The sequence below is a fragment of the Aquila chrysaetos genome, chromosome 8 (genome assembly GCF_900496995.4).
Source record: "Aquila chrysaetos chrysaetos chromosome 8, bAquChr1.4, whole genome shotgun sequence".
Lineage (NCBI taxonomy): Eukaryota > Metazoa > Chordata > Aves > Accipitriformes > Accipitridae > Aquila > Aquila chrysaetos.
In genome coordinates this window covers 27,608,346-27,635,835 of record NC_044011.1, presented here as the reverse complement: position 1 = coordinate 27,635,835, position 27,490 = coordinate 27,608,346, and the positions used below count along the sequence as shown (strand labels likewise).

Here is a 27,490-nt window from a genome sequence, read left to right as displayed (position 1 = left end):
TGCTAAGACTTATTATGCTTTACTCATCACCCAGAATAGAAACTGTTTCCCTAATCTTCAATGCTAAGGAATTGCTTTCAAAGCGGGGGGGGGGGGAAATCCAGAAGCAAAGCCCCGTGCTTCCTCTCCTCCTGAACTTCAGGACTCCTTGTTTCAGCAGCACCAGAGCAGAACAAGGCATGAGGCACAAGGAAGGCAAGAAGCCCTTCTCCAGCTGTCTGGGTGATAAGCAGATGTGCACTACAATCTGGTTTTGTGCAGTTGTTAGTTGGGACAATAGACTGCAACAACAGGTTACAGAGAGGCAAGCTATTTACCTGGAGGATGTTACTTAAAGCTGATTTTAATGTTGTAATACAGTGAAGGCAAAATTAGCAGCCTACTCTGAAGATTTTCTTTCTTCTTGAGGCCTATAATGGCAAAGTGATAGTGACTTACACCACCAGGAAAACAAACCAACCCATTAGAGAGGAACACAGGGCAAGGTTCAGATAAAGCTAAATTTTAGTTTAGATTTTAATATATTTGGTGAAAAGGTCCAAAACAATTTTTTCCAACACCTTTTTCCTGGTTGCTAGTACACAGGAAGAAATATATTTGGATTAAAAAAAACCCCACCAAAACAAACAACAAAAAACCTAAAACTTCATTTTTCACACTATTGAAACAGCTAATGAAGCTTGTTCATGGAAAATAGATGTAAGTGCCCACAGGGAGGAATTCACTATTGAAAAAGTTGACTAGCAAATGTCAACTGAGCTGTATTTAGTCCTTTCCACACAAAAGCCATGTGAGGCAAAGCAAGCGAAAGGGGAGGAGTGGGGAACATGAATTATTACTGAGCAGAGGTAAAGCCTGATTTGTTTATTTTTTCCCCAAGAACACACAGTGATGGAATAAAGATTTGGGGGCTTTTTTTTTTTTTTGGCTATTAAAATCCTGTCTACCTGTATTGTATCTAAGATGGCATGTGTTTGATCTAGCCACTGAGACAGATACACGCAGAGCCAAACTGCACATACTGGTTCACTGTGAGAAAAGAGTGACATGGGGACATGATGCCTGGGGAACATACACACAGAACAGCATGTACAATGAGCTGGGGTGAAAAGGCTGGCTGAGCTCATTTCAAAAGCCAGATAAATGCATCATGTTTAGTGGATCAGCCACTAATCCACACAGCAAGTTGAGAATTACAAAATTTCAGGTGTAAGAACTGCTGCAAATCAGTGCATCCTTCTAAATGCCCCCTCATACAGTTCTTCTATCAGCTAAAATGAGGGATGCAGGTGAAGTAGCACATGAGGTCGCAATGCCAAGATTTTTCCTCAACAGAGCATCATTATGTGGCTTCTGAGCTTAGCCAGGGATACTGAAATCAATACAAGTTGAGGGCTCTTCCCATTTTGCAGTACCGAGCATAAAGCTTTAACTAGAAAATATTCCTGTTGAAGGATAAGGATTTTATTTTCTTTTTAAAGAAACTAGGATGGAGGGAGGGGAGTCTTGGCTAGAGAATGGAGTAGGGGTGCTTTTCTCACTCTACGATAGCAATCAATAGGGAATGTGTTATTTTGTCATGTCAGATTTCCTCAGAATAAGCAGCTCATGATAGTTTTGTGATGGAAGTTAGAGAAAAGCTGACAGAACTGTGATTTCCCAAAGGAAACAAAGCAAACATAATCTACTTTGAAAAAAATCTGATTTTATTTTTGTATTGAAAAGACCTGTCAATTTAAATAGATGTTTATTTCCATTCATGGTCTCAACCAGTGTTGTGTGTTAACATTATTCAGAACTGTATAAAAAGCCATTTGTGTTACACCGGTTAACATCCTAGAACACTGGCAGGGGGGGAGGGGGCGGGGTTGAAGCAGCTTAATATTAAAAATAGGGTGTTCCCAAAAAACTTACAACTGATGCAGCACCTTCTATTCTAATTTTATAGGAGCTGAAGCATATTGCAAATACAACTCAAGTTATTTGGTCTTAAAAAAAACCCAAAAAACCCTGAAACTTTAAAACCAGATTGCTTTCATAGCAATATTGAAGCTGTCAGCTGAGAGAACACACACATACACTCTCATGTGTGCAAACACACACATGAAGAACCACACAGAGCACAACTGGAACACCCCATTCAGTATTTGGATTACGTATGCATTCTTCTGAATCCATGATAGCTGTGATTTAAAATGCTAGTTGCCTTTTTTTTTTTTTTTAATATATACGCAGTTTCCATGGAAACCCAAGATTCTGCACAATCAACTGACATTTATTACTCATGGTGCTGTGAAGGTCTCTAGTGAAAGGGCCAAATTCCAAAACTTTTATTGAAATATGCACATACCTAACCAAAGCCAATGAACAGGGGAGAAGATGGTTTAGAAAAGGGGTTGCAGGGTCAAGGTCTAGATTTGAATAATCACATGACAGATTGTCATTCAAAAAAGGTTTTTAAGTCATTCTTTGGTTTATTTCCATGATTCTCAACACTGTCCGAAAAGCCCAGAGACAGTCACATGAGAAACCATAGCTCTAAAGCAAGCCCACAGCATCTTTAAATCTTGTGTATTAAACGTTCAGAAGACTACAGGAATTCAGAGTACCCCTTACATTCATGTCCCCAAAAATCTAGTAACTGCTTAAGTGCATGCACTGAGGCATGACCGGCATGCCTGTAAATTCATATTGTTCAAGTTAAGAGTAAATATAGCTGCAAAAAACCCCGCCCACCTATAATTAAATGGTCATTACTAGCAATACTATAGTGACTGTCTTGTTATTAAAGAAATGCAGACATAGTTTCTGCCTGTTTGGCTCACTCAGCCAAAAGGAAGCTGTCTGCTCAATTTAGAAAGAAAGCAAATTTTAAGAATCCAAGGGAGTTTAATATTTCCATGTTCCTTGGGTCAATTATTAATGTAAAGATGTAGACAAATGGCAAGTATACGAAAGCATATCTCATACATTCCAAGGTTTGGAAGTCAAAAGCAGACCTTAACTTCCTTATGCTTAAATGTTATGGTAGGCTTGGAAAACCAGTAAGAAGTGATATAATATTTCCATGAAAAGCAAAGTAGAACTAAGTCTAACTGGCATTCGTATGCAAGCAGTTTTTGCTATGATTTATGTAAGGCAGATTTTATTGCAAAGATAGTTACCAGTCCACTAGTAGGAGAAAATACAGGCAACTATACTCAGAGAAGATTGCTGATAATTACTAGTGACAACTTCTATTTTTCAGAACAACTCAGCTTTAATGTACTTTCTGGAAACAGCATTTTCATCACTGGTTTTCACTTCCTTCCCCATCCCACGTTAAGTATCAAAAATCAAGACTGAACAAAATGAATTGTGGATATTTACCAACCAACATCTCATATTCCAATGTTATTTTTAACTGGAACAAATATAGGTCATTCTTTATAACCTACTGCCAGTGGTTGTTTATAAATATCTGCTTGCTGCAATACACACTGGTCATTGAAATATTCATTTGCAGTAAGTACTTGGCACTACGTTAATATAGTTGTAAAGTTTAATAGAAGTGCTTCTGATGTACATACAAGCACTTAAAACAGACTTTTAAAACTTAGATTGGGGGGGTTTAATATCTATAGTTACAGTTTTCACAAGCATTTCTGAAAGTATTAAATCTCTTCAGAAGTTTAGAGGCTCCTGTCTCAGCATATCTAAGTTTCTTAACAATTACAGAATAGCTAATTTAACATTCTTGTTCCCTATGCTGAGACAACAAACAGTACCAAAATTTAGCTATAAAAAGAGGCAATTTTGGTCAGAGTGACCCCCAGCTGTCCCTTAACAGAAAAGCAACACAGCTCAAACCTGTCTCCTCCCTCCAGAAAAAGACACCTAAGGCCACAAATTTACATTTGCCAGAATATCAGGTGTTTCTCCGTTTGTGGCAACTGTGTACATGCTCACTTAGAGAAATACAGTATGAAAGCCCCACCACCACCTTTAAGGATAAACCACCTCAGAAGCCAGTTTAGGCAGCAGTGCATATGGAACCACATTACATCAAAACAGTGTGTTAAAGCCATTCCAGCTAGTTAAACTAGTTTCTAACAATGTTTAATCAAAATTTCTAATTGCAGGAAAGAAAAAAAAAAATCTTAATGTAGAGAGAGGCAGAAAGATGCAGAGATAACCACCACAATGATCCAATAGCAAAAACTCCTGTTTAAAGGTTTTCTGATGCTAAAAAAGGCACACAACCCCTTGTGAACTAGAGACAAAAGCTAGCAGTACTACAGCAATAAACCCAGAAGAAAAAGCCTACCAGAATTACCCAATTGCCTACTGGGAAGGAACAATGAAGTAGACAGGCTGCTCTTGCTCTGTTTTGTTTGCAGGGAAGTGGTCAAATTTAATAGTCAAATTTAGCCACATTAAGAAACATTTAACAAAAGCTACCCCAAGAAACCAGAACAAAACCTGACCTTTGGGTCAAAAGGCCACAGACAGGCCTTTCCATAGCATGTAGCTGAGTGAGTTCAGAGATTGGCAATGAAAGAAAAAAGCTTTAGACATGTGATGGGAACAAGCTTTGGGATTTATCGAACAGTCACACCAAGCTTCTCCAGCACACGCACTCCCTTTTCTTGGTATTCTTGTCGGGTCATCCAGAAGTTGTCTTTGTCTTTCATGATGTCTGCTAGAACTGCGCCACCCAAAAACACCATGTGCTTTCGACGAGGTGGATCTTCAATTCTGATCTTAAATTTCTAAGAAAAAGAAAAGAAAATGTTACTAGGATTCTTGAAACAAAGCCTTTCAAAATAAAATTGTGCTTTCCACCAGAACAATGAAATGGAAACTGTTTAGTGAGAAAAATGCAACCAAAAATTGAAATGCTAGCATAGGGCACTTCGCATGAGCTTCCAGCTTGCGCAACCAAAGTAAAATAACTACTTTGCATTGGAAATTAGAGACAGCTATTGACACTTTCCCCAAAATTATACTTTCAGTGTATCCACAAAAAGCCCAGGAGTCAGAACACAAAATTAAATACCATGTTTTTGCATTTCATGAACATGGTAAAGAGCAAAATACTTCCTAAGCTTCAATGGCTAAAATTATCAGAAGTTACCAGATCATCAAATCACAAAATATTTTAGAATTATACCAAGTTTCAGAAGGGCAAATGGAACAGATTTTAAATTTACACAATCTAGACCAGCTTCACTAATTAATATTTCCTTAAATTCTTCAATGCTAAAGCTCTAACTTCAAGAGCAAAAATGAGTACAGTCAAAGCTATGTGTGAAATATTGTCTTAGACTTAAAACATTCTCTACAATTGACTCCTATTCCATATGGCTGGAAAAGATCTTTAGAGAACAGGGTATTAAGAACCAGGGAAGTTCTATTCAGTTCAACATTACAAACTCCACTCAAAGGAATTTTCTCTGTAAATATCTCCTCCTTGAAAAGCACATAGCATTACAATGCAGTGTTACCTCTGTAACATGTGAGTGGCTGTTGTCTGCTTATCACAGTAACCAAGGAACAAGGGTAATTTATTCCACTTGAAGGTGTGTGAGAACTCTAGCCTCTTACTTTTGAGTATTTCACTTATAGCATGAACCAAAACTTTCACAGATTAAAAAACCCAAACTCATTAGCTTTGTTTAACCTACATTACAAGTTGTGCCCTAGCATTTATCAGCCCATTTTACATTCAAAACTAACCCAAGACTTCAGAAATTACTTGCTATTCGCACGGACTAAAAGATGGCTTTATTGCAAGTATATACACACAAGCCACCTATACAAGAAACAGACATGTGAAGAACCAAGAGGCAGCAATTTTGCAAGTTGCATGGAGGGCCACGCGCAGCTTCTGTCATTTCTGACTACTTGGTTCCCTCTAGTGGGGATTCAGGATAAACCTCAGCCCCACACAAATAAAGCAGCGACTCGGTACCTACCGAGAGTTTTTCCACATCTCCTTTCAGAACTCGTTCCAGGTAGAGCTGTTTAAGTTCCCGCTCCAGTCGTGAAGGCAGCCCGGGGTACATGGTGGACCCTCCAGAGAGCACAATGTGCTTGTAGAATTCAGACCTGGAAAAAAAAAAAAAAAAAAAGTCTTTCTAGTGTCATATAGTAGAAGTAGGTACATGTACATACAGGGGAGTAAATACAAATCTAAAAAATGGTCACTACACAAAGACAGACTTTGCATGAGTTTGGCAGACTTGCTCGTGCTTTTCCAGGCATCCCAGAAAGCAGCAGTAAAAAGAATATTGTGCTTTTGAGATTTTATCCTTGCTCATTCATACCAAAATAGTCAAGTTTCCAGACAACCTGTTAAGCTTCAAGATCTCAGACTGAGCCCCACTCCCAGTATACACCCTCCCCCAGCAGTGCACTTATTAGTGTCTAAAGCAGAAGATGTTATTTTGTGTGATTGCAGTTCTCGCATCACCCCTGCACCCTGAGAGAGGATTTTAAGTGTTCTGCTCTTACCTAGTATCAATGTCAGCTGCCTGGATGGTGTTAAACAGCAATTCAGCCACACCAACCCCCTCTACATTGATTAAGTGAGGCTGGAAGAGAGCCTCTGGTGCCTCAAACCGTTCTCCACCGACTTTGATAATCCTGCCATCTGGGAGCTAGCGAAGAAAAAAACACCATTTAGAAGACTACTTTCAGCTGCTTGGATACTAAACAAACCAGGAGGAAATGACCTACAGTGTTCCCTAATGTTTTATAACAGGAAATTGTTGATAATTGTCACCACTGCAAGAAGTCATTCAGTACTACTGACAGAAGGCACAAATTCTTCAACCATTATGCAATTCACTTAGAGACATCAGGGACCAGATACATCAATACTGACATACCAAACGTTTCCTTGCAATACAACTCCTAATAACGATTTAAAAGATGATCTTACAGCAATAGTAATGCTTTCCTGCAAGTTCTTTTCTTCCATGTGTGATCACAGGAAGTTTCCACTAAGAGCAAGTTTACCATTCTTGTCACCAGATATCAGTGTCATACGTGTCACTGATAGATGGATGAAGTTGGAACAATCTGACATGCTACAGTAAGTCCACTTTCTCTACAAGTTCCTGTACTATAATATTCAAGTTTCAAGGATCTACAATGACAAAAATGAGTACAAAATCTTATGGAAAATCTGAAAAGAAAAAAAAGCTTTTACAAGTTTTCACAGAGCCAAGTAATCTGATTCTACAGACTCCTATGTCTGGGAAGTGAGCTACTGCCAAGAAAAATTTAGAAGGAATAATAAAGCTAAATGCTACCTGAATTTAAACCGCTATGAAGTTTAGGACAAGAAAAGCTGTCTCAAAACACTCACCGTGTAGGACTCAACTAGTACTGTGGTCTCTAATGCCAGTTTCTGCTCCTGTTCAATGTTGTATCCCACATAACACAGCTTTTCCTTGATCATGCGAACAGTCTCAAAATCAGCAGAATGGTTGAAAGCATACCCTCGCAGTAAGAGGAGCTAGAAGGAACATATGAGGTTAGCAGTAAGTTAAAGGAACAGTCCAGATCTCTTCATCAGTAGATGGGTACATTCAAACACATATCTTTAAAAGTTCATCTCCCTTTTTTAACTGCAAATTTAGTATTAAGTCAAATTTGTCACAGTGTATCCATTGTTACCAGAGAAGTAGAATAAGCAGCAGCACTACTCCATGTGGGACATTTTCTTCGTCATTATCATTATAACTTCCAGTATACTTTCAGTATAACTGTTACAAAGACAAGTGAGAGATAACCAAAATAATTCTTATATTTAGGACTTCACTTCAGAACACTCCGGTATTCCAGTTTAACCGTAAGATTTGTCAATCCAGAATATTGCTTTGGCCAAATAGTCTATGAAACATGCTATCTTATTTAATAATCAGGAAAGAATCACTATGCTATTTTCCACACTGTAAGAAAAAGTCTTCCTGAAAATAGATTAGTAGAACTGATAGAATACAATCTTGTTTTCATTTTATGTATCAAGAAAGCAAACTTTTGAGTTTTTCCTTCCCAAATATGGAACAAAATCCCTTCCCACAAGACTGCCACTAAGAAAATGCGAAGTCTCTGAATAGTATCAATAATATCACATGTGACTTAGATGAGGAAACATAAGGATAGACTGAAGTAATACAGACAATACAGGAGTTCTTTATGTAATTAACATATGAGTAATAAAGGGAAAATATGTAGTGGTTTCTTGCTATCAAGGGATTTTAACTTGAACCAATGTACCACAGATACCAGCCTCAACCTTAAAAATTCCTTCCAGTTTACCTTGATAAGGTACCTAGTGATATCCCTCCCAGCGATATCTAACCGTCTGGTGAGATGAGGGAGAGAGAAACCTTCATAAACTGGGCAAATATGAGTTACACCATCTCCAGAGTCCACAACAACACCAGTCAACAAACCTGAAAGAATGGGAAGGGGTGGGGGGGGAAAGGTACAACTTTTATTAGCACCTTCATAAATAGAGCAGAATTGTAGCGAGTTTAAGATAGGATTTTTCATTGTAATCTTAACACAACCTCTGTTCCCCTAGTTATCATTTTGGGAAAAGTAGTCACAACTTAAAATTCAGTTATTTCCATTCAGCTGGATTTTAAACTTAATTTTTTCATAGTAACAAATGCTTTCATGCATTTTTTTTTTTTGAAGTATTACCTCTACTTTTTCCTAGATGCTTATAACTCTACCATTCACAATTTTATCTGGTGTTTTGACATCTTAAATTGTGCTCTAATTAAAGAGAGTATCTAAGATCATTAAATGCTTGTTGGGGCACAAATTCCTCCTCAGATTCAGCTGTGTATGCACAACCTTATATTAATTTCTCAAATATGAAGAAACCTAGAGGTATTCAGGCCACAAGTTCACCTTGTTACAATTATTAGGACTTGTTGATTTTGACTGGTATTCAAAAAACAAAACAATGCTTTCATAAGGTAGAGAATATTTGGACTATACAGCACACATCTAATTTTTTTTCCCAACAGAAATAGTATTAGGCTGAATAAGGTCCACTTTCATAGACTCAAGAAATTAACTCAGGTGAAAAAAGTTTACCGTAAACCCATTAAATTCTAAGGTGTACAAAACTGCGATATCCTAGGCATGTAGAAACAGAAGTTTCTTTACTTCACTAACAAAATAAATAAGAAGCACAATTAATGGTGAAAGTTGATTAGAAAACAGTTTTATAGTTTCTCATAAGCTACCTAAAGCAAGAAAACATATTTTAAGGGGAGACCTTAAAATAATGAACATTTAATATGTAATGGCAAGGTGCATTGGTTTGGCTACTGTGATTTGCTCAAGCTTTGTAAACAGAAAGCAAACAAATTGGTTATCTGTCTCGAATGAACCAAAGAACACACCTTGGTTCAGCTGTGTGATCAGATCTTCAGATTTATTAGTGAACTGGAATAACCACCATGCAAGTCTCATTGTGTTTGCAATCGGACACACGCAGTAAGGAAGGAAAGAGTCAGTCACAAGGGACTACACCTAACTCCAAAAGACTGTTGTGAGGAATTGCTGAAGAATTTCCTAATTAAACTCAGTTTTGATATATAAACCCCTTTGCCTTTAAAAGGCACATGAGCACACAGAATTCCAGGTAAAAGCAACAATTAGTCTTAAGAGAGTTTTAACATCAGCAACAAAATGTGATGCACTGAAATGAGGCACTGTATGTAATTTTAGCCAGTACTTTAATCTTTAATGTAATATAAATAAGTAGGATGTTTTAAAGGGCTTTTATTTTCAAAAGCAAATGCTCTATTTATGTGCCACTTGGTTTTTATATCTCAGAAGGTCTTCAACTTTGTTTTAGGTGATAGTATATAGAAACACTGTGGACTGCTCTACGTTGTTTCACATTTTGTTGTTCACAAAGTAATTGAGCACTATATCGTAAAATACAATTACAGCAGAATTTAAGACTGTATATGTTAGTCAATTAAATACTTACAAGGAATCAAACCAAAGAAAAAACAAGGCGGGGGGGGGGGGGGGGGGGGAGAGTAATAGCAAAGATCGCAGCAAACAACATTAATATCCAGGTCTGTAAAAGAGGTTTTGGTTCAACTAGTTTTAATGACTTGCATAACAATACCACCCTCCTAGTACCCCATCACTTTTGCTCTTGGACACAGAAACTATGGTGACATGTTAATGGACAAGGATATTTATGTCCTGCTATGTGTCAGCTAAATACACCAAGCCACTACTGAACAGATGTAAGGAGTCATGTCATTAGACCTGATGTGCTTGAGTAACTTCTTAAAATCCTAGATGGATTGCAGTCAGTGTTGGAATTTCTACCAAATCCAGTGAAGCTGCAATTTTCTCCTCAGGCTGAGGATCACTTAATTCTAGTTTATCTACAGCAAAAGAATGAACATTTTGCACTATTTTCAGTTGAAAAAAAAAAGTCACTTAGTCATCTTGAAATTCTCTAATGGTAATAAATTTTTCCTTTATTAGAAAATCAAAAGTATGTCATTAAGACTTGATGCCAAAGGCTAAATGACTACACCCTGAAGCAATGACAGTTTTGATAAACCAGGCTGTCGCATTTACAAGCGCATCTCCACAGTTGGTTCATGAAAATAACACCAACAACGGTACCTATCAATAGTTCCTCAAAACAAAAAGCAAGCCCGTAAGTCAGAACTGAGCTTACTTTCAACAGCATTGAGTTAAACCCAAGACCCATTACTACCATATTAGTACTTTGGCTCAGCAACACATTTATAAACTAAACAGATTTTAAGTTATCTTTGCCTACCTTGAGCATACAAAGTAAGAACAGCCTGAATGGCTACATATACCCCAGAAAACTGGTATGTCTCAAACATAACCTGTAAGATGAAGGCAAAAATTAACATCCAAAAAAAGGCCAAATACTTAAAAGAAGTTTCATAGATGCTTGAAAACTGTATTTCTAGAATTCTGTATTTTTACTAATAAAAAACACTTTCCAAGAAATTTCATCATACAGATTCTACACAAACATTTGAAACCTACTTGCTTTATGGCAGTAAGTAGTACATTTAGCTCTATACCTTACCTGTTCATACAAGATGAGCCATATGAAATATTCCATGTCCCTTTAGCAACGAAAGTTAATACTTTCAAGAAACCCACACACCAATTTCTGCAGCTTTACTAGAGCTGTTTTCCAAAGTGCTTAATGAGTGGGAGGCAGTACTTGTAGACCAGCCAAGTACTTCATGACTGAAATGTGACTTGGGAATTAAATGTTTGTTAAAGGTGTATGCTCTAAATCTAATGAAGTTCAGAGGTTTTTTTCTCCTTCAAATCAAGCCCTACAGACTTTGCACAACTGCAGACTATGTCAAAGACCAAACACTCCTACGCATATGGGTCTAGAATCAGTGTGGTGTCACAGGTTGTTCTCTGCATCTGGGCCACCTTCTTCCCTTCTTTAAAGCACAACTGATAACGAACTTCTAGAATTAGTGCAAAATCCACTACAACGGAAATAGCACAGGTAGGGCTAACTCTGTTACTACATACAGAAAGCCATGGGTTTGCAGAACTCTTACCGAAACATGAAAAGTAACTGCCTGTCTTGTGGACTAGGTTCCCCTAACCACTAAACTAGTTTCAGTGAAGAAACAGAGTCTAAGATTAAAGGATGTAGAGTTTATAGGATCTTGCCTTCTTTATAAATGCAAAAATGACCAAGTAAACAAATCATACCGTACAGCAGTTTTCCCCTCAAAATGCTTTACCAGGAAAAACACATGAACTCCGATTATTCCAGCACATACAGAAGTTTTGCTTTTGCTATTCTGCAGCCTCCTGAGCACTTCTGCAATTTCTAGGATTAGAAGCTGATTAAATCCTAAGTACTCCCACAGCTCAAGTAAAAGATAGCTAAATATTTTTAAAGGAAAAAAGCTGATGTCTGACAATTTTAGAATTCTGAACTATTTAAAGAACCTCCTCTGTTACAATACCGTGATTTTAAATGGCTGGCCCATATAAAAAACCCGATCCTTGCAAAGTCAAGTTAATTATTTCATAGCTGTATCGAGCACACTGCAAAACCCCTGGGAAGACTGATGCCGCCTTTCTCGGGATATTTGCTGTAAGCATGCAGCATAGTAGAAGTCAAGCAGAAAGGAACACAGAGGGGGTGAGCTGCACAGCACCCTGCCATGAGAACGTCAGGCTTTGGATTTTTATAAACCCCCAGTGTGAACTGGGTATTATAAAAGGAAATTTAATACAGTAGTCAGATGCACGGGCTAAGCATGAGCAAGACATTTCAAGGCTGGCTAGTAACTTCCGTACTGGCCAAAATTTAGCACATACGCAATACCTCCAGAAACAAGAAGCGGAAGTGTCTGCCAGAAAAGGAACAGTTGAAAGGGCAGCAACTCAAAAAGAGATCCCATTTGAGTAGTCATTATCTAAAACCAGCACTATTCCAATGGATGAGTCTTTCAAACAACATCAGTGCTTACAAAATGAAAAACTAATTTAAGAAAAATCTAAATTTTTAGCTTCATACAACAAAATGAATATTCAAATGGCATTAGTTACTGCCTTCACATGCTGTACTAAACCCTAGAAGCCACTGCAAAATCCTTTTATAACTTCCATGCAGGCCGTTGGTGGGGGGTTATTCTTTCTTTCAAGACATCTAGGTCTGTTCTATTTGACATGAGAAATGCCTTGACACGGGACATATATGTTAACAAATCTTAAGGTGTAAACACTGAGCAAGATGTTGTCCTGAAAAGATTCTTCCTTCTCATGACAGCAGCTTTTGGTTTACCTACAGAGTGATGTTCTAATTGGGCATAGAAAGGAAGAATTAAAAATTGGGAAAAAAAGATGAAGAATACTAGGTTGGGATTAGAAGCGACTGTGCTAGAGTATCTCTACAGCTACATCATACGCCATTACAGTTTGGCTGGTCCTGAGGGTACTACAGAATAAGAATGCAGCAGATAGAGACCAACAGCAAACACTCAGTTAAGCTGAGGAGCAACCAATCTCTTGTACGTGCTAAGAAAGAAACAGCACTTTTAAAATACGTATTTTACAATATAGCTGTCTACTGAACACTTGCTGCTGTTACTACGTAGCTGAGTTTGATGAGGCAATGGCGTGAGGAGAGACAATTACTAGAATGAAGTACAGCATATATAATTATCTATCATCTTGATATGGTCCAGATGACTAAGCTTTTCTTTTAAAATGCTACTGCACTGTATCACAAAATGTGGAGACATTATTATATTTACTTCAGGCTTTAGAAAAAAATAAATCTTAATTCAGTCTGCTTCATACTGGGCTAGCCTCCCTGAAAAGTAGGAGTCCATGTCAAAAATGGAAGGAGTATAAACATGTTGCAGTTAAAAACTAGACATTGCTAGTCTTCATAACACTGTGATCCATTCAAAATATTAATAGAAGCAATAAGCTTCTGTTTAACTCAAATTTAAATTTACAAAAACAGATTCTAGGTCTTCCTAATCCTCTGGATCATGATTAAGTATCTACAATCTCTGGAGTGGTTTTAAAAAAAAAAAAAAAAAAAAGCAAATGGAGCAATGCAAATATTTTATCAGACTTCAGAAGCTATACCAGACTTTTCAATTTATGGTATAAAATTACTCAGTCTGAGAAGAACTAAAACCTAGCCTTTTGTATTTAGCAGGAAAACAGAAACAAGAATACTATTGTAGACAGCTGAAAGGCAAAGAAGCCTGAACACGAAATTCAACTATTCTTGCTACATGGAGGCCACCCAGAATAATGTCTATCACACCACAGCTGACTGATATACAATAGACTGTATTACTAATGTTGCATTGCATAATACTTAGGTAATAGGTCCCTAATGTCCACAATTTCTAAGAAATGCTGAATTTAGATTGTACAGTTTGATTTTTTTTCACTTAAGTTTTTCCAACTTCGCTACACTTCACTTGCTCCCAAGTCACTGAAAGAAAAGATTAGCACAAACAGATTCACTGCCACATTGCAGAAAACACTACTGTAGCTGCAACAAAGAAAGGATTTTAAAGGAAAGGTCAGCAGCTAATGATAAATTCATACTAGACTAAGCAACAAATTTTTGGGGAAAAAAATATACACGAGCTTTCATATTCAAAGTTCTGATAAATGGATATGGTTTCAGACTTAGAACCCATTTTTCCTGCCCTGTCGGCTACTCTAACTACACGTTTTTTTAATTACATTTTTGTTACACTGAATATTTACATTAATTGAAAATACCTATGATGCTTGAGAAGAAAAACAAAACAGGAAACTAAACTTTTTGTTCACGTCAAACATTACTGCTCTTCAAAACTAAGTCTGTCACATGGTTCTTGAGCTAAACAAAATACATCTGACAACCTACATTAATGCAAGGTTCAGATGGAGCTTAGGTCACCCAGGGCAGCACTGTGAGATCAAGGATCCAAGAACCAGGCTTTCCTTCTTAGAAGGCTTTCATTGATAATCCCTATCATTAATCAAAGATTAGTGAATTGGTTGTCATCACACCTTTGTCTCAGCTACCTCCAATAACAGTGCTCCATCTGGTAAGCATCATCTTGCTCAAGCCTCAATCTCCTCTGAAGCATTACTGGCCTACAGAAGTCCAAGTCATTTAAAGTAATTAACATTCGTCCAATAGCTAGTAATCAATATATCTTAGATACATGAAGATAAACATACATTTCCAATTCTGTGTCTTACTGGGGATATGGCTTGAGACAAGAAGCCTGCTTATAGCTTTTGAATGAGATCAGCTTGTTTGAATTTAACCACAGTAGCCTTCATGACTATGGCTGAGGACAAGTTTTGGTTAGAAAACGGGAGTACTGCTTTGCCTCAGTTACCAGATGTTCCAAGAAGTTAAAATCTCTTAGCGATGCTTCAATGACAGCATATATGAGTTTCTACTAGACAGACATACCTCCACGATCTTCTCCCTATTTTTAGTTGGATTCATGGGAGGTTCTGTGAGTAGTATTTTACAATTTTTTGTGTCAATATTAAGTTTTTCTGGTCCAAATGTGTAATCCCAGAGGTGCTTCATATCATCCCAGTTCCGAACTATGCCATTCTCCATTGGATAATTCACTTCCAGCATTGAGCGTAATTCACTTGCTTCATCACCAACCATGAGATCCTGTAAAATTTTAATATAGAAACACATCAGTGCTTGCAAAGTTTTCCAAACACCAAAATCCTCAATAGTGACAGCGAACTGCTCCAGCTTGTGTCCAACTGTGTTCTTAAACAATGCCCACATTTTAGAATCATTTTCAGGTACTTAGGAGAAAAGTAGAACATATTTCATGTAGTATTTAAATTTGGTTGTTACCCATCCCAAACCTTTTCCAAAATAAACTTTGTTAATTCCATTCTCCAATTAACCTTAAATAAGCCAATAAACCCTGCTACAGCTAAATACCACGAAGACCTTTATAAGTACAGACATTTCTTCACTGAGACCTCCAAAATTCTTTTATCTAATACTAATTTCAAAAGGCCAAGATGCAAAATAGCACATAAGGGTAGTAGGTGGGATTGGCAGAATTATTTTTCCATGCATGTTGCAAATTTCTGTGCACAATACCAAAACAGGAATAATGAGTGGTGAATAAGCATACTGAACAGTAGCAAAAGCAAGTAAGAGATTAGAAGTTCCACACTAGACATTAAAAGAAACAATGGTTTACATACTGCCTATGTCAGTAGGGTGTGAAGAGACACATCTAAATATAAAATATACCCTCGTATGTTTCATGCCAAAAGTCCCAAGCCAAAAACCCCAGTAATGCATTCTTACACAAATACAACCAACTAATGCATAGTTTGTATAGTCATTTCACACTGATTAAGCAATCTGTTTATTAAAGTTAGTTATGCAAACATTGCATATTCAAATTAGTAGCATCATATCTTCTCCTTTCCCACGTATTTCCCAGAGGAAGTATGCACAGTAACATGTTAGCTTTGCTCCTTATTACATCCCATACTTTTCTAAAGAAGCCTCAACTGACTTGCTCATATTTAGCCTGTAAAAACATATTTATAGGTACCAACAGCACTGTTTCCATATTAATATTACAGTAATTTCATTGCAAAAACCCAGCTGCTTCATACAAAAATATGCCACCGCAGTTTGCAGTTACTGTGGCACAGAAAACTTCAAACTGAGGGTTACTCAACCTACTATTTAATGCTATGGAAAAAAGATGCAAAACGAAAAAACCTAGCGTCCAGTTTATAATGCCTTTTTTAAGAAGTAATCTAAACAATTACTGTTGACTATATAAAAAGGAAGTCAACTGAAAATAGTTTAAATCAAACATCCCTCTTCCAACCCCTCTCCCTGACAAGGCGTTTTGTTTTCCCTTGCACAGTAGATCACTGTACAGAAGACAGAAGTCAAGACTAACATTTTAAATCAAATGTACTCTAGTGAAACCATACTATGAAAACTCCACCATGCAGCCACATTACTCCTGAGAATTTAAGACGACAGAAGCTCCACCAGTTAGAAGAACCAGAAGCCTTTTTTGTGCATTGTTCTTTGAGGCTCTAAGCTGTCAAACAGGACATAGCCCAGGAAAAGCTGCTATTCAAATGTTCAATGAAAGTTGTGCAAAACTTTCATATCCTTTTAAAACAAAGTTAAAGGGCAGAACAATTGCTCTCAAGAGCACACTAACAAACATGTGCACCTGGTAGGTGAAGAGGAAGAAGGACAGCACAACTGAATTTGCATAGAGGAACCCGCATCATGATATTCAATGTTTCCACCGCTTTGGTACTCAGTAATATTTGTCTAACTGAAATCTGAAAGTTTTTTCAAGCTCTTGGTTTGTAATGTTAAATATAGCAATTTCTACTGTTAGAGATGCTGAGCTCATGTTGCTCTTTAAGAGTTATTCTTATATCTTGCAAAACTACAGGTTATGTAGCATTTAGAAGCAATACATAAAATATTCTCATGAATTAGTTGCTAGTAAACCAAAGCAATGAACAACGCCCAAAATAAGTATGTATTCAAATGTAAAATGTAGGACAAGACAAAACAATGAATAGCATCAAAAAATAACATAACAGCTACTAGGTCCCATCAAGCAAAAATGGTAAACAAACAGCACAGGGGCACCTCACTTACCATCTTTTTGTTATTCTACTTCAACAGGTCAAGAAAGGTGAAGAAAGAAGGTAGAAGCAAGAAAGTCAGAAAAGGCCTAAATGAAATTCTCAAATTATTTTAAGTACACAGTAGAAATAGGCTGAAAAGAGATGCATGTACAGCAGGAAATGATCTGAGTTAGTTTAGTTAGGGCCAAACTAACATTCTCAGGATCTCAGATTAAAGTGTCTCTTTAAAGAAAGCTATTGCTACATGTCAGTGGCATGTCATGTTTATGCATCTTACGTTGCAAACAAGATCAGTATATCTGTCTATTTCTCATAAATAGGATTCTGTGCATAAATATTCTGTAACACTGGAGTTTTATCCTGGGCAAGGCATTTATCTGAACTAGACAAGACTCTGCACAAGGCATTTGACCATAACTAGCTCTGACAAATGCTAAATTCAAATTTTGTTTTAAAAATTCTGCTTTAAGTACCCAAGAACTGAAAACTATAACATAAAAGCATTCACCTATAAGCAGGCTAATCTGTTCATATATCATGGAACAAATACCCCAAAAGAATCAGGTAAGAGATGTTTACTTAAATTATGGCATCTACTCTCAGAATGGAAATAAGCAATCATGAAGTGCAGTATTAAGAGCAGTGTCTCAAAGCTCTTTCCCTATAGCAAGCTACAGAGGTAGAAGATAATTAAAGCAGCCAGGAAGCACTATGAGATATTTGAAGTGTATGTGCACAAACAATGTCCAAAGTCATACTAAAGCCATTTCCATGATTATTGAGATTTTTCCTCCTTTGATTAAACTCACTTTGAGTCACTTAAGCTGTCAAAAGCCACAGGATAACTATCAGCACCATTAGGGCAAATCTACTTATTCTGCAAGTTCTGTAAAAGGAAAGTGTGTAGAGTTTCTGGCAGCTGCCTTTGCACAGGCAGTACCACAGAGGCTAGTCAGAGCACAGCCTTCTTCCTCACTTCACATCCAGAGAATGACCTTCTCCAGGTTGTCTTTGGCAGAAACTGAGCAGAACTGTAGGACATGAACTATGGCTCAGCAGGTCACTCGCTGGGTCTGATCTGCCCCAAAATCCTGATTGTTTCAAATAGTCAAAGCTACTTATCTGTCCTGCCTTTTATGCTTCTGGTTTTGGAGTTTTAAGGTTACAATTTTAAGCAAAATAATCCCAGTAATAACTGAACTTTTGTGTTGATGTCCTGAACTGGGGACTCTGAGTAGGAGAAAAAACTATATCCCCACTGCTGGCTGAAATGATAATCCAGAAGGAAAACACGGACAAAGCAACTTGAAATTGGTAACTCAATAGATGGATGATAACCACTGTTTTATCAGCTTCCAGACTCTTCACAGAGTTTCTGAAGTTCACAGAAATGACAGCTTTTCTGAATAGTTTTGAAAAGTTAAACTGATAATCTTCTTGCCAGCTTCCTTTAGTCAAGTTTAAACTTATCCCGTAAGAACTTGCAGTGAATGGCTAGAATTAAATTTTGGCATAAAACTCACCTGCTAAAATACATTTTTTTAGGAAATCTACAAGAATCTCACAAAGAAAAACAGCACTCACACTTAACAAGTCTTCCTATCTTATTATCCTACTGGGATACCCAAATTATCTGTGGCTGGGATTTCTTCTCTTGATACACTGTTTCCTTAAGAAAGAGTGACAAGCTATTACAGGCAGATGCTGTAAAACTTCTAGGAAGAATCTAGACACTCAGATTTACTAGTTTACACTCAGAAATACACCCATGTGATCTATGCTCAAGCAGAACATGGGCAGTGCATGCAAAATTATATATAGCCTGCTGGTTCTTTAGCACTGATCTCGTAGCAACCACCGACTTTACCTCCTATCTTTCCAATTCCACACTGTCATCTGTAATGACATTAAACTAAGTTATCAGATAATCAGAGGATCAAAAACTGGCAGGACAGGCTGTATCAGATCAGCTGGAAAGAAAACATGACTTCAACAATGAGATTTCATGCAAGAGAATTTTTCTTGGACTTAAGACTTGTAAATCACTGCATAACTTTCATAAAACTTTACAAGGACCTCCTTGAAGAAATTTTCACATTAAGTTCAAGTAGATATCCCAAGAAACACCTCTCCAAGTCTTGCAAGAGAAAGGAAGACATTTTCCCTCTTCTTACAAAACCTCCTGCCTACTGTGAAAGGGAAATACCTCCATCCTTTCGACCAAATCATCCTAGCTGACATAAGGTAAGCGGTATTGCAGTATTTAAAAAAAACAAAACAAAACAAAAACCACAAAGCATTTCAGAAAGGTCTGATGTCTTTGATCCTCTTGACTTCCTAGTACGGCCTTCTGCTGATGTGACTAACTTTTTACAGGCAACAGCAGAAATCAGGTAACTGAAGTTCTCCTTGTCGCCCATAGGGTTCTGAAAATAAGGAACAAGACTGGGCAGATGATTTTCTTTTCCTTTTACTAAGCTGCTGCTCGGAAGCAACAGGGAAAGCAAAATTGAAAGCCTGTACATGTGTGGTTCTACTTGACCTTCACTGGCCCAAGTGAGGGCTTCTACAGTTCTGCATTGCCTCCTGCTTCTCTCTGTAGTTCCTGCTTCTGCCTTGCTCTCAAATTTGAGCTTGCACAATTATCTAGTTACGTAGTCAAAACTTTACCTGACAAAGAAATCATTCTTTTTCAGCTCGATCAGCTCACTAAAAGTGGCTCACCACACGACTGTACAAGCAGTACAACCAGCACAAGGTAAGAATGCATGGCGAGAAGCAAGAAAGGAGGATGTAACCACAGCAGGGCCAAGACATTTACTGAAGCCTGTATTGCAGAAGCAACTACTAACATTTGAAGCATAACTCTGTAATTACAAAATAAAGTGAGAAATGATAGCTCCCCAGACTTCAGAAAAAGATTCTCAAACAGTTGTGTGTCGCTCCATTCCAAGCTTGGAATAACATCCCAAGACAAAGTGGCCTGAACACAGCCTCCCCATCTCTAACTGGTGTGGAGTACCTACATCTATCAACAGCAAAAAGAAAAGAAAACAAAAACAATAGAAACAATGAAATGCAAACACATCCAAGGTTAAAAGTCTGGTACAAGATCACAGATGATCAACTGTGAGCAGAAAGCAAACAGCACAGAAAGACCTGCAAGCTCCAGCAGTTCTTCAGCATTGTCTCAGAATCTCACAGTACAGCTCGGTGACAAACATCAACCCCTTCTGGTCTGATTTCTACCTTCTAATCTTGACATCATTTACATATTGGCATCTGAAGCCCCTTTTTGCCCAGAACCACCTGAACCCTACCTGCTGCCTCCTCAGTTGTACTATCTGAAGGCCTCCAGTGCTTTAGACTACCCTCTTAATAACTTTGTAGCTTGTGACAGGCCAATACAGAAATTAATCAAGAGATACTGAAACAGCATAAAGGAGAATTAAGGGAAAGGCATTTCCAAACATTACATAAGTCAAAAGCTGCCCTAAATATTTTTATGTGTCAGAAAGGAATAATAATGAAAAAAATTTACCTTGATTTCAATGTTTCCCACTTTAGCAGTTGATCTTATAATGGGTCTTCCAACCAAAGCTGGAAAAATGTGCTCTGGAAAATTTGAGCCTGCGTAGCCACATTTCACAAACTGAAAAGGAATAAATAATTTTATTAGAACATGCATTACTTTTGTTTGCCAACAGAAACCTGGTTTGGGGTAAAAAATTAAAAGCCCAAATTTAAGAGCATGTGTCCCACTGGAAACCAATTAGATTTATACTTCAAATCAATTTTGCACATTTCAGATGATGTGTAGAACTGTAAAACTGAATTAAAGTATTTTCCAGAATGTTTTCTGAAGCTAGACTGTCAGATTATTTGAGAAACAGTATTAAAACGACTAAGTACGTTGAGAGGTGTAAAAGAGTCCAGTGTTTGAATTTGGATTTCCTGCCACTCTACAAAAAAGTTCTCTAACAACCCGAAATCCATCATTTTGTAATGCATCACCTTATAATGAATACTCAATGAGACCAAATTAAATTGCCTCTCCAATTAAAGCACACAGTAGCATAGCAAATTACACACCAGAAAAAAACCAAACCCTTGTGAATTCAGGTGTAATGCTGTTATAAAAAGTGTTTAACAGTGAACTACCAGATAGTCTGCAATTCAGATGGATTTCTCAGTGTTTCATAATTTTCCCATCTCTAACTGGTGTGGAGTACCTACATCTATCAACAGCAAAAAGAAAAGAAAACAAAAACAATAGAAACAATGAAATGCAAACACATCCAAGGTTAAAAGTCTGGTACAAGATCACAGATGATCAACTGTGAGCAGAAAGCAAACAGCACAGAAAGACCTGTTTCTTTTAAGGATAAAGGTAGGAGTTTGCAGTAAGCACTTCTAAAACCAACAGCACAACCAAAACCTCAGCTGATGGTAGCTCACACCAAACAGGATACTCTGAAAGAGCATTTGTTACCCAAATATGTACAAAAGGAAGCTTTATATCACTGGGTCCCATGATAGCATATACACTAAGAAAACAGTGGGGAATAACTGAGCATAAAAAATATATACATAGTTTTACAATTGAGCTTCCTCTAGTAACAAGAACTTTAAATGTGCCAGCAAGGAGATACAATTTTAGCTAAAGGGGATCAGCAAATTACGCTCTTTGGCTATCCTACTCTGATATTCATATATCATACTCTGATGTTCTGCCTGCAGTTCATATAGAGCAGGCTTCTCTTTTCGATGCATACTTTGAGTACTGCACTGTATCAGCATGCCAGAACAAAATCCTGCAGTCCCAAACTAAACATTACGCATTTTCATCTGCAAAATTACTCAACCGTAACAGCAGTAATACAGCATCACGGGATCGTTCAGGTTGGAGAGAACCTCAGGAGCCGTCTCGTCCAACCTTGGGCTCAAAGCAGTCAACACTGAATTCAGACCAGGTTGCTTAGGGCTTTGACCAGTTAGGTGTTGGAAGCCTCCAAGGACAGACAATTCACAGCCTCCGTGGGACCCTGCCCCAAAATTTAATTATCCATTTCAGGTTGTATTAAAAGCCATCTGCTAGAATTTCCAAAAAGTTCACAAACATTTTCTGAAGCAAGGTCTGAAGACTGCCACTGAAACAATTATCACAGCAAAGAGTACAGCTAATTGCAGCTGAGGGGAATTCTGCCATTGCACTAACAGTAACATGAAAAGTCACTTTCTGTTGATCTAAATTATTCGCCTTACTGCAGTAAAAAGGGCACCTGTTTTGGAAAGAAATTTATAAAGCCAGTTACAGAAAGAGCCAAGAGATATTTTAACTAAAGTTGGGCTAACAGAGGGGGAAAGGGAATTTTTTTGTGACCCTAATTTCTTTCACCCATTCAATGCTTGCTGTCTCCAAAGGCACAGCTGTTTGGAATACCTGAGGAATGACACTGTGTATGCTTCACTTATTCTACTTCGATCCATGTTTTCTGAACAGGCAAGTACTTACCAACTCTTTTGCTTGTATTAAGGCCAGAATTACCTAGGACTTACCCAGATCTTATCTGTGTATTCAAGAACGCAGTGCTGCTATGCGAAAGCAAAGAGTAGCCACAAGCATTTCTGGATCGCACTACCTGAATACATGAGAAGACTTTACCAGAAGTTTTATACCAGAGGAAACATGAGACATTTTGAATGACTGAGCTGAGTCCAAATAATGGTGTCCAAATTTTTTAAAAAAATAAGCTCCCTTTCAGACTTCGCAAATTACTGCATTCAGGGCAATCACACAATTTTTGTTGCAATGACAAGCGTTTAGGTATGCTTGTTATAAATTTCATTGTGCAGGACCTGGTCAAGCTAGAAGGAAGTTCTATAAAACAGCCCATACAATCCCATCCTCCAGCTTAGGGTTTCATAAATTGTTCCGAGTACAACTATAAGCACCTCCAGGTAGCCCATGCACCTTTACACCCATATATTTGCTTACAGCTTTTCCTCCTTTTCTTTCCCCTAGCATGAAGCAACTTCCCTACCAGTCATCACCATGTTGGTCAAGAGAAGTAACAGGACCAGTAACACCTAAATGAGTCTTTACAACTCAAGCTACTGGAGCAGCCCTCACGAAGCTCCGCTACCCACACTTCTAAATCCTGCCGACTAGGCAAATAAACCCCGAGATTTATAGGGCAACCACTGAGACAGGTGACCAAAACGACTACTGCACAAAATCAGTGCGTGCCTCTTGGCCAACCTTAAAAATACCTCTCAAAATATACAATTACGCTGACCTAGAAAATGCCAACCTACAAAAACACTATTCTAAGTTCTTACTATTTGAACTGTAATAGTAACTTCCAGCCCCTTTCTGTGTTAAGACCTTGGCACGCACCTTCCCGAGTAGTTAACAATGTTGGCAATTAATAAATCCTAGATTTTAAAAGCAGACTGTAGTTTCTCCAACCAGCCTAAAACAATCAAAACCAGATTTAATCCATGTGAACTGCAATGAGCAAGATTAAACTTGGACATTCGTGGTCTGTTTCCTACCTCTTTCAGGCCAGAACAGAGCACCTTAAAAGATGACGTTTTTACAAAGTTTGATAAACTCAGCAGTAGATAGAAGGGGCAGAATTTTAACTGTCTCTTCCACTTCAAATTTGAAATTTCCCCCTCCAGGTTACATGAATATTTGGTGAAGATGAGAACAAGTCAGCCTTGTACGTCAGCTTCCCCATCAGAGGGCATCCTCGCTGTAGTATTCTCCCTGACATGATACTGAATATTCAGCTGGTTCAGTAGGTTTGTGACGACATAACATTGGATATTATGGCTGAAGAACGAGAATCAGTAAAACTACCAACAGGTAAATGCACCTAAGAAACACAGATATAACAACAGATCCTGGACAGTTTTAGATTTTGAAGGGGTACAAAGAACATAAGATACTTTTCCTTCCCACCCCTTACAGGAGATCCTCCAAAATGTTCAATTAAGTGTTATGAACTGCAGTAGTCTGGAACTTAATCAGCTTCTCTTTTCTAGTGCCAGATGTTACATACTCACTGTCCCTGCCACTCTCAGTTTGAAACTCTTTAGTAAAATTTAAGTATAGCATGCTTGTTTCTCTTCCATCTCCTATTGTGCACCCCCTTGGAACAATTATCATATAATTTCAGTACAATGCTTAGTATACATCATGTCTTGAACAAAAACACCAACACCCAATGAATTTACCCATCTCTGTACAGAAGCCAAAAGTTCATCATCATTCATTTTTGCATGCATTTGCTATACATTCAGAATGTTTTAAGAATAGCTACTTAGCTTGCCTGTGTGCAAGACCTTGTATGTAAGAAGTTTTACCATATATAGTTTCTTCTCCATTTCACTGTGGTTTATACCGACTCTTTCACTTCCTACTGAGTCATCGAATAGTAAGAAGTTGTATGTATAAGTATTCTTTCAAACAAAAAGAATGAGGAAGCTCACAAACAGGTCACGTGACAAGTTTTAAAATGAATACTAATATTCTTATCAGGTCTCTGTGCTTGATTCTTTCCATTGATGCAACTCTCAAACAAAACCCCTAAACACAATTAGAGAAATTTTACAGGCTGCTAAGCAACTTACCGTTTTTCCTATACCAATAAGAACATCCGTCACTAATGCTTTAGACCTTTGAGGTGCCATTGCCTGCCTCTCTCCTACACTACGTGTTGCAAGAACTTCCTTCTAGTCACCTCTTCCTCAAAGAGTGGTTGCAGCCAGATACATTATAAGTCCTATTGCAGCATAACAAGAACAGTAAATTTCAAAGACAAGCCTAAAGTTAAAATCACATCTGATTTTTCTAAAGATATTCTCCATTTTTATGTAATGTTTCTGGCACCTGGCAAGAGACTTACTTTCAATTGTGGTTTTAAGTATGACATATCACAGTGTATCAGAAATCACTCTGACATAAAGCATCTCTTCTTTGTCATAGAGAAAAAATATTATTATAAAAATACTGGTTTGACAATATAGGACTACTTGATAATCTCAACACGCAGTTGGGGCTTGAAAGATTTACTGAATGGAGTTCTCTTCAACTTTCATTATCCCAATTAAATGTAAATATTTTGAGTTTACTAATTTAACGATTATTTCTTGATACTCTGCTCTCCCACACAGTAAACTCTGTGGCCAGGGTACTTCCATATGTATGTTGTTCTGCTTAGAGGCTGAACACAACCCAAAGCAACACAAGCTAAAGTAACACAGGCCCCTCCTCTCGGCACTGCAGCGGCACTATAAAGGGACCTTCCACAGTTATAGTTATTTATATCCTGCTGGTACAACTCACAGAGGAAAAAAAACCTGTATCATTCCAAGATGTCTCTCAATTTAAAAGCACACACAGATATGTTACACTGCACTAAATCTGTGTTGCAAACACAGCATGGGAAATTGGGTAAAAATAATGGCTTCTACCCCATGCCTCACACCTTACTGAGGCCAGCCAAAGCACAACACTGTTGTCACTACCGATATACTAAACATTTTACAACTCAATGATTTATTGCTATGTGAAGGACCACACTAATGGATGAACCTCGAAAATTTTTTCTGGATATGGGCCTGACAATAAGAGTATTAAACAATGAAAAAAAAACCCAAACAACCAAAAAACCCAACACAAACTACAAAAAAACTTCCACGTCCTTTTGTAAGAAGAAAATGATAAATGCCTTCTTTTTTATTTTCCTTTTTCTAAATGATAGCGTAAAAAGTGCCCAAAGGCTCCGGACCCCAGCCCTATTAAAGATAATTTTTGCTAGAGGAGGAGAAACGAGATCAGAACTGTCAAACCCCAGAACTGTCAAATATGATGTTGTTCTTCCTGAACCACTCTAATCATTTCAGATGCTAATTGGAAATCCTTCTAATTCAGGATGCTGAATCTCTAACAGTGACATCCTTTGTCTCAACTATGCCCTCCTTGGCTTTAAAAAAAAAAAAAAAACCACAAAACTTCTTTATTTCAAGTGTTTATAAAAAAAAAAAAACCACACTTCCTTTTTTTTTTTGCCATTCAAGAGATCTTTACATGCTGTCAGCTGTGTTAACTCCCCACATAATACTACTTTACTGGGGGAAACCCTAGATTGCTGAACAAAATCATGAGGGGGAATATCCACCTACAGCATCTTATCTTTTTGCTTTAAAATGGTATCTTTTTCACTTCCTGTCGAGGCGCCTCAAAGCCTGCGTACCACTGACAAAAGGACGGGTTTCTAGCGGGTGCCTGCCTGCTCACGGGGGGCGGAGAAGGTGAAAGGAAGGGGAGAAAACCTTTGGGGCTCTCTTGATTAAAAAAAATGCCAATTTTGAGTATGTTGCAGATCAGGAAAGTATTAACGAAAGGATGATGCTCCATTTTGACCAGCAGCCGCAAAAGAAAAAAAACCAACAAAAAACAAAACAAACCCACCGAACATTTCCCTAGAACTAATAATCCTGCATACAGAGGACACATCCCTGGTTGGTCAATGTATAATGCCCTCATTCAGAATTTTTTTTAAAAATCGGTATTTTCGGTTAAACGCTCGTTGCTACAGAGAGACTTGCTCAGGTCACGTAGAGAAATAAGATATTCACGGTAAAACGGCAAAATGCCGGCGGGGGCGGGGGGGAAGGCACAACACAATACCCGCCCACCAGACACAGACCCGAAGACACCCCCCCCCGGCCGGTAGGTTTTGCTCAGCCGGTTTAGAAACAAGCGCACAACCGGCAAACCGCCGGGACCGTCGTTTTTCCGCGCCGCGCTCCCCCCGCCCATTCATTCCGCGGGCCCGCACCGACCTCCCGCGCTGCGGCGGCTGCCCGCGGGCCGATGCTGGCGGAGAGCGGCGCGGCCCTCGCCGGCCCTGGGCAGCGCCTGGGAGCGGGGCGAGGTTGGGGGCGGCCGGGCCCGGTGGCGGCGGCAAGGCCGGGCGCGGCCCGCGGGTGTGCCGGCAGGAAGCCGGGCCGGGTTGGGCGGGGGGGGGGGGGGAATCGCCCTGCTTCCCCTTCCCCCCCCGGCCCGGCGGCAGGGCGGGTCCCGGGATTCGGAGCGACTCACCCCGGTGCCGTTGTCGCACACCACCACCTTCCTGCCCAGCGTGTCCATCCCTGCGCGCCGCTGTCCCCGCACCGACACAAACACAAACCCGGCCGCCGCCGCCGCCCCAACCTCCGCCGCCGGGCCCCCCCCGCCCGCGCGCCCGCCCTGCCGCCC

General features: G+C 38.6%; 1 protein-coding gene across 3 annotated transcripts; it reads right to left on the bottom strand.

Annotated features, from left to right (window-relative positions):
* Positions 1 to 1,685: 1,685 nt before the first annotated feature.
* Positions 1,686 to 27,484, bottom strand: ACTR2 (actin related protein 2). Of its 3 annotated transcripts, none has more exons than XM_030022980.1 (10): positions 27,335 to 27,484; positions 20,759 to 20,869; positions 17,228 to 17,242; positions 15,008 to 15,223; positions 10,829 to 10,901; positions 8,311 to 8,447; positions 7,355 to 7,504; positions 6,496 to 6,641; positions 5,958 to 6,090; positions 1,686 to 4,751 (listed from the first exon to the last, which is right to left on the bottom strand). In XM_030022980.1, the coding sequence occupies exons 1-10, from the start codon at positions 27,380 to 27,382 to the stop codon at positions 4,581 to 4,583; spliced, it is 1,200 nt and encodes a 399-aa protein (XP_029878840.1). In that variant the 5' UTR covers positions 27,383 to 27,484; the 3' UTR covers positions 1,686 to 4,580. The 3 variants fall into 3 exon arrangements, with proteins under 3 accessions (XP_029878840.1, XP_040981477.1, XP_029878841.1); XM_041125543.1 differs by lacking the exon at positions 27,335 to 27,484 and adding an exon at positions 27,076 to 27,179; XM_030022981.1 differs by lacking the exon at positions 17,228 to 17,242 and having other exon boundaries at positions 27,335 to 27,483.
* Between the last annotated feature and the right edge of the window lie 6 nt (positions 27,485 to 27,490).

Bases quoted from the DNA above. Each gene is read 5' to 3' on its own strand.
- ACTR2 (XM_030022980.1), bottom strand. From the start codon at position 27,382: ATGGACACGCTGGGCAGGAAGGTGGTGGTGTGCGACAACGGCACCGGG. The intron at 10,902-15,007 runs GTATGTCTGTCT...TTCATCTTACAG, and splicing joins ATAGGGAGAAGATCGTGGAG to GTTATGTTTGAGACATACCA. The intron at 4,752-5,957 runs GTAGGTACCGAG...TCTTTTTCTTAG, and splicing joins GAGATGTGGAAAAACTCTCG to AAATTTAAGATCAGAATTGA.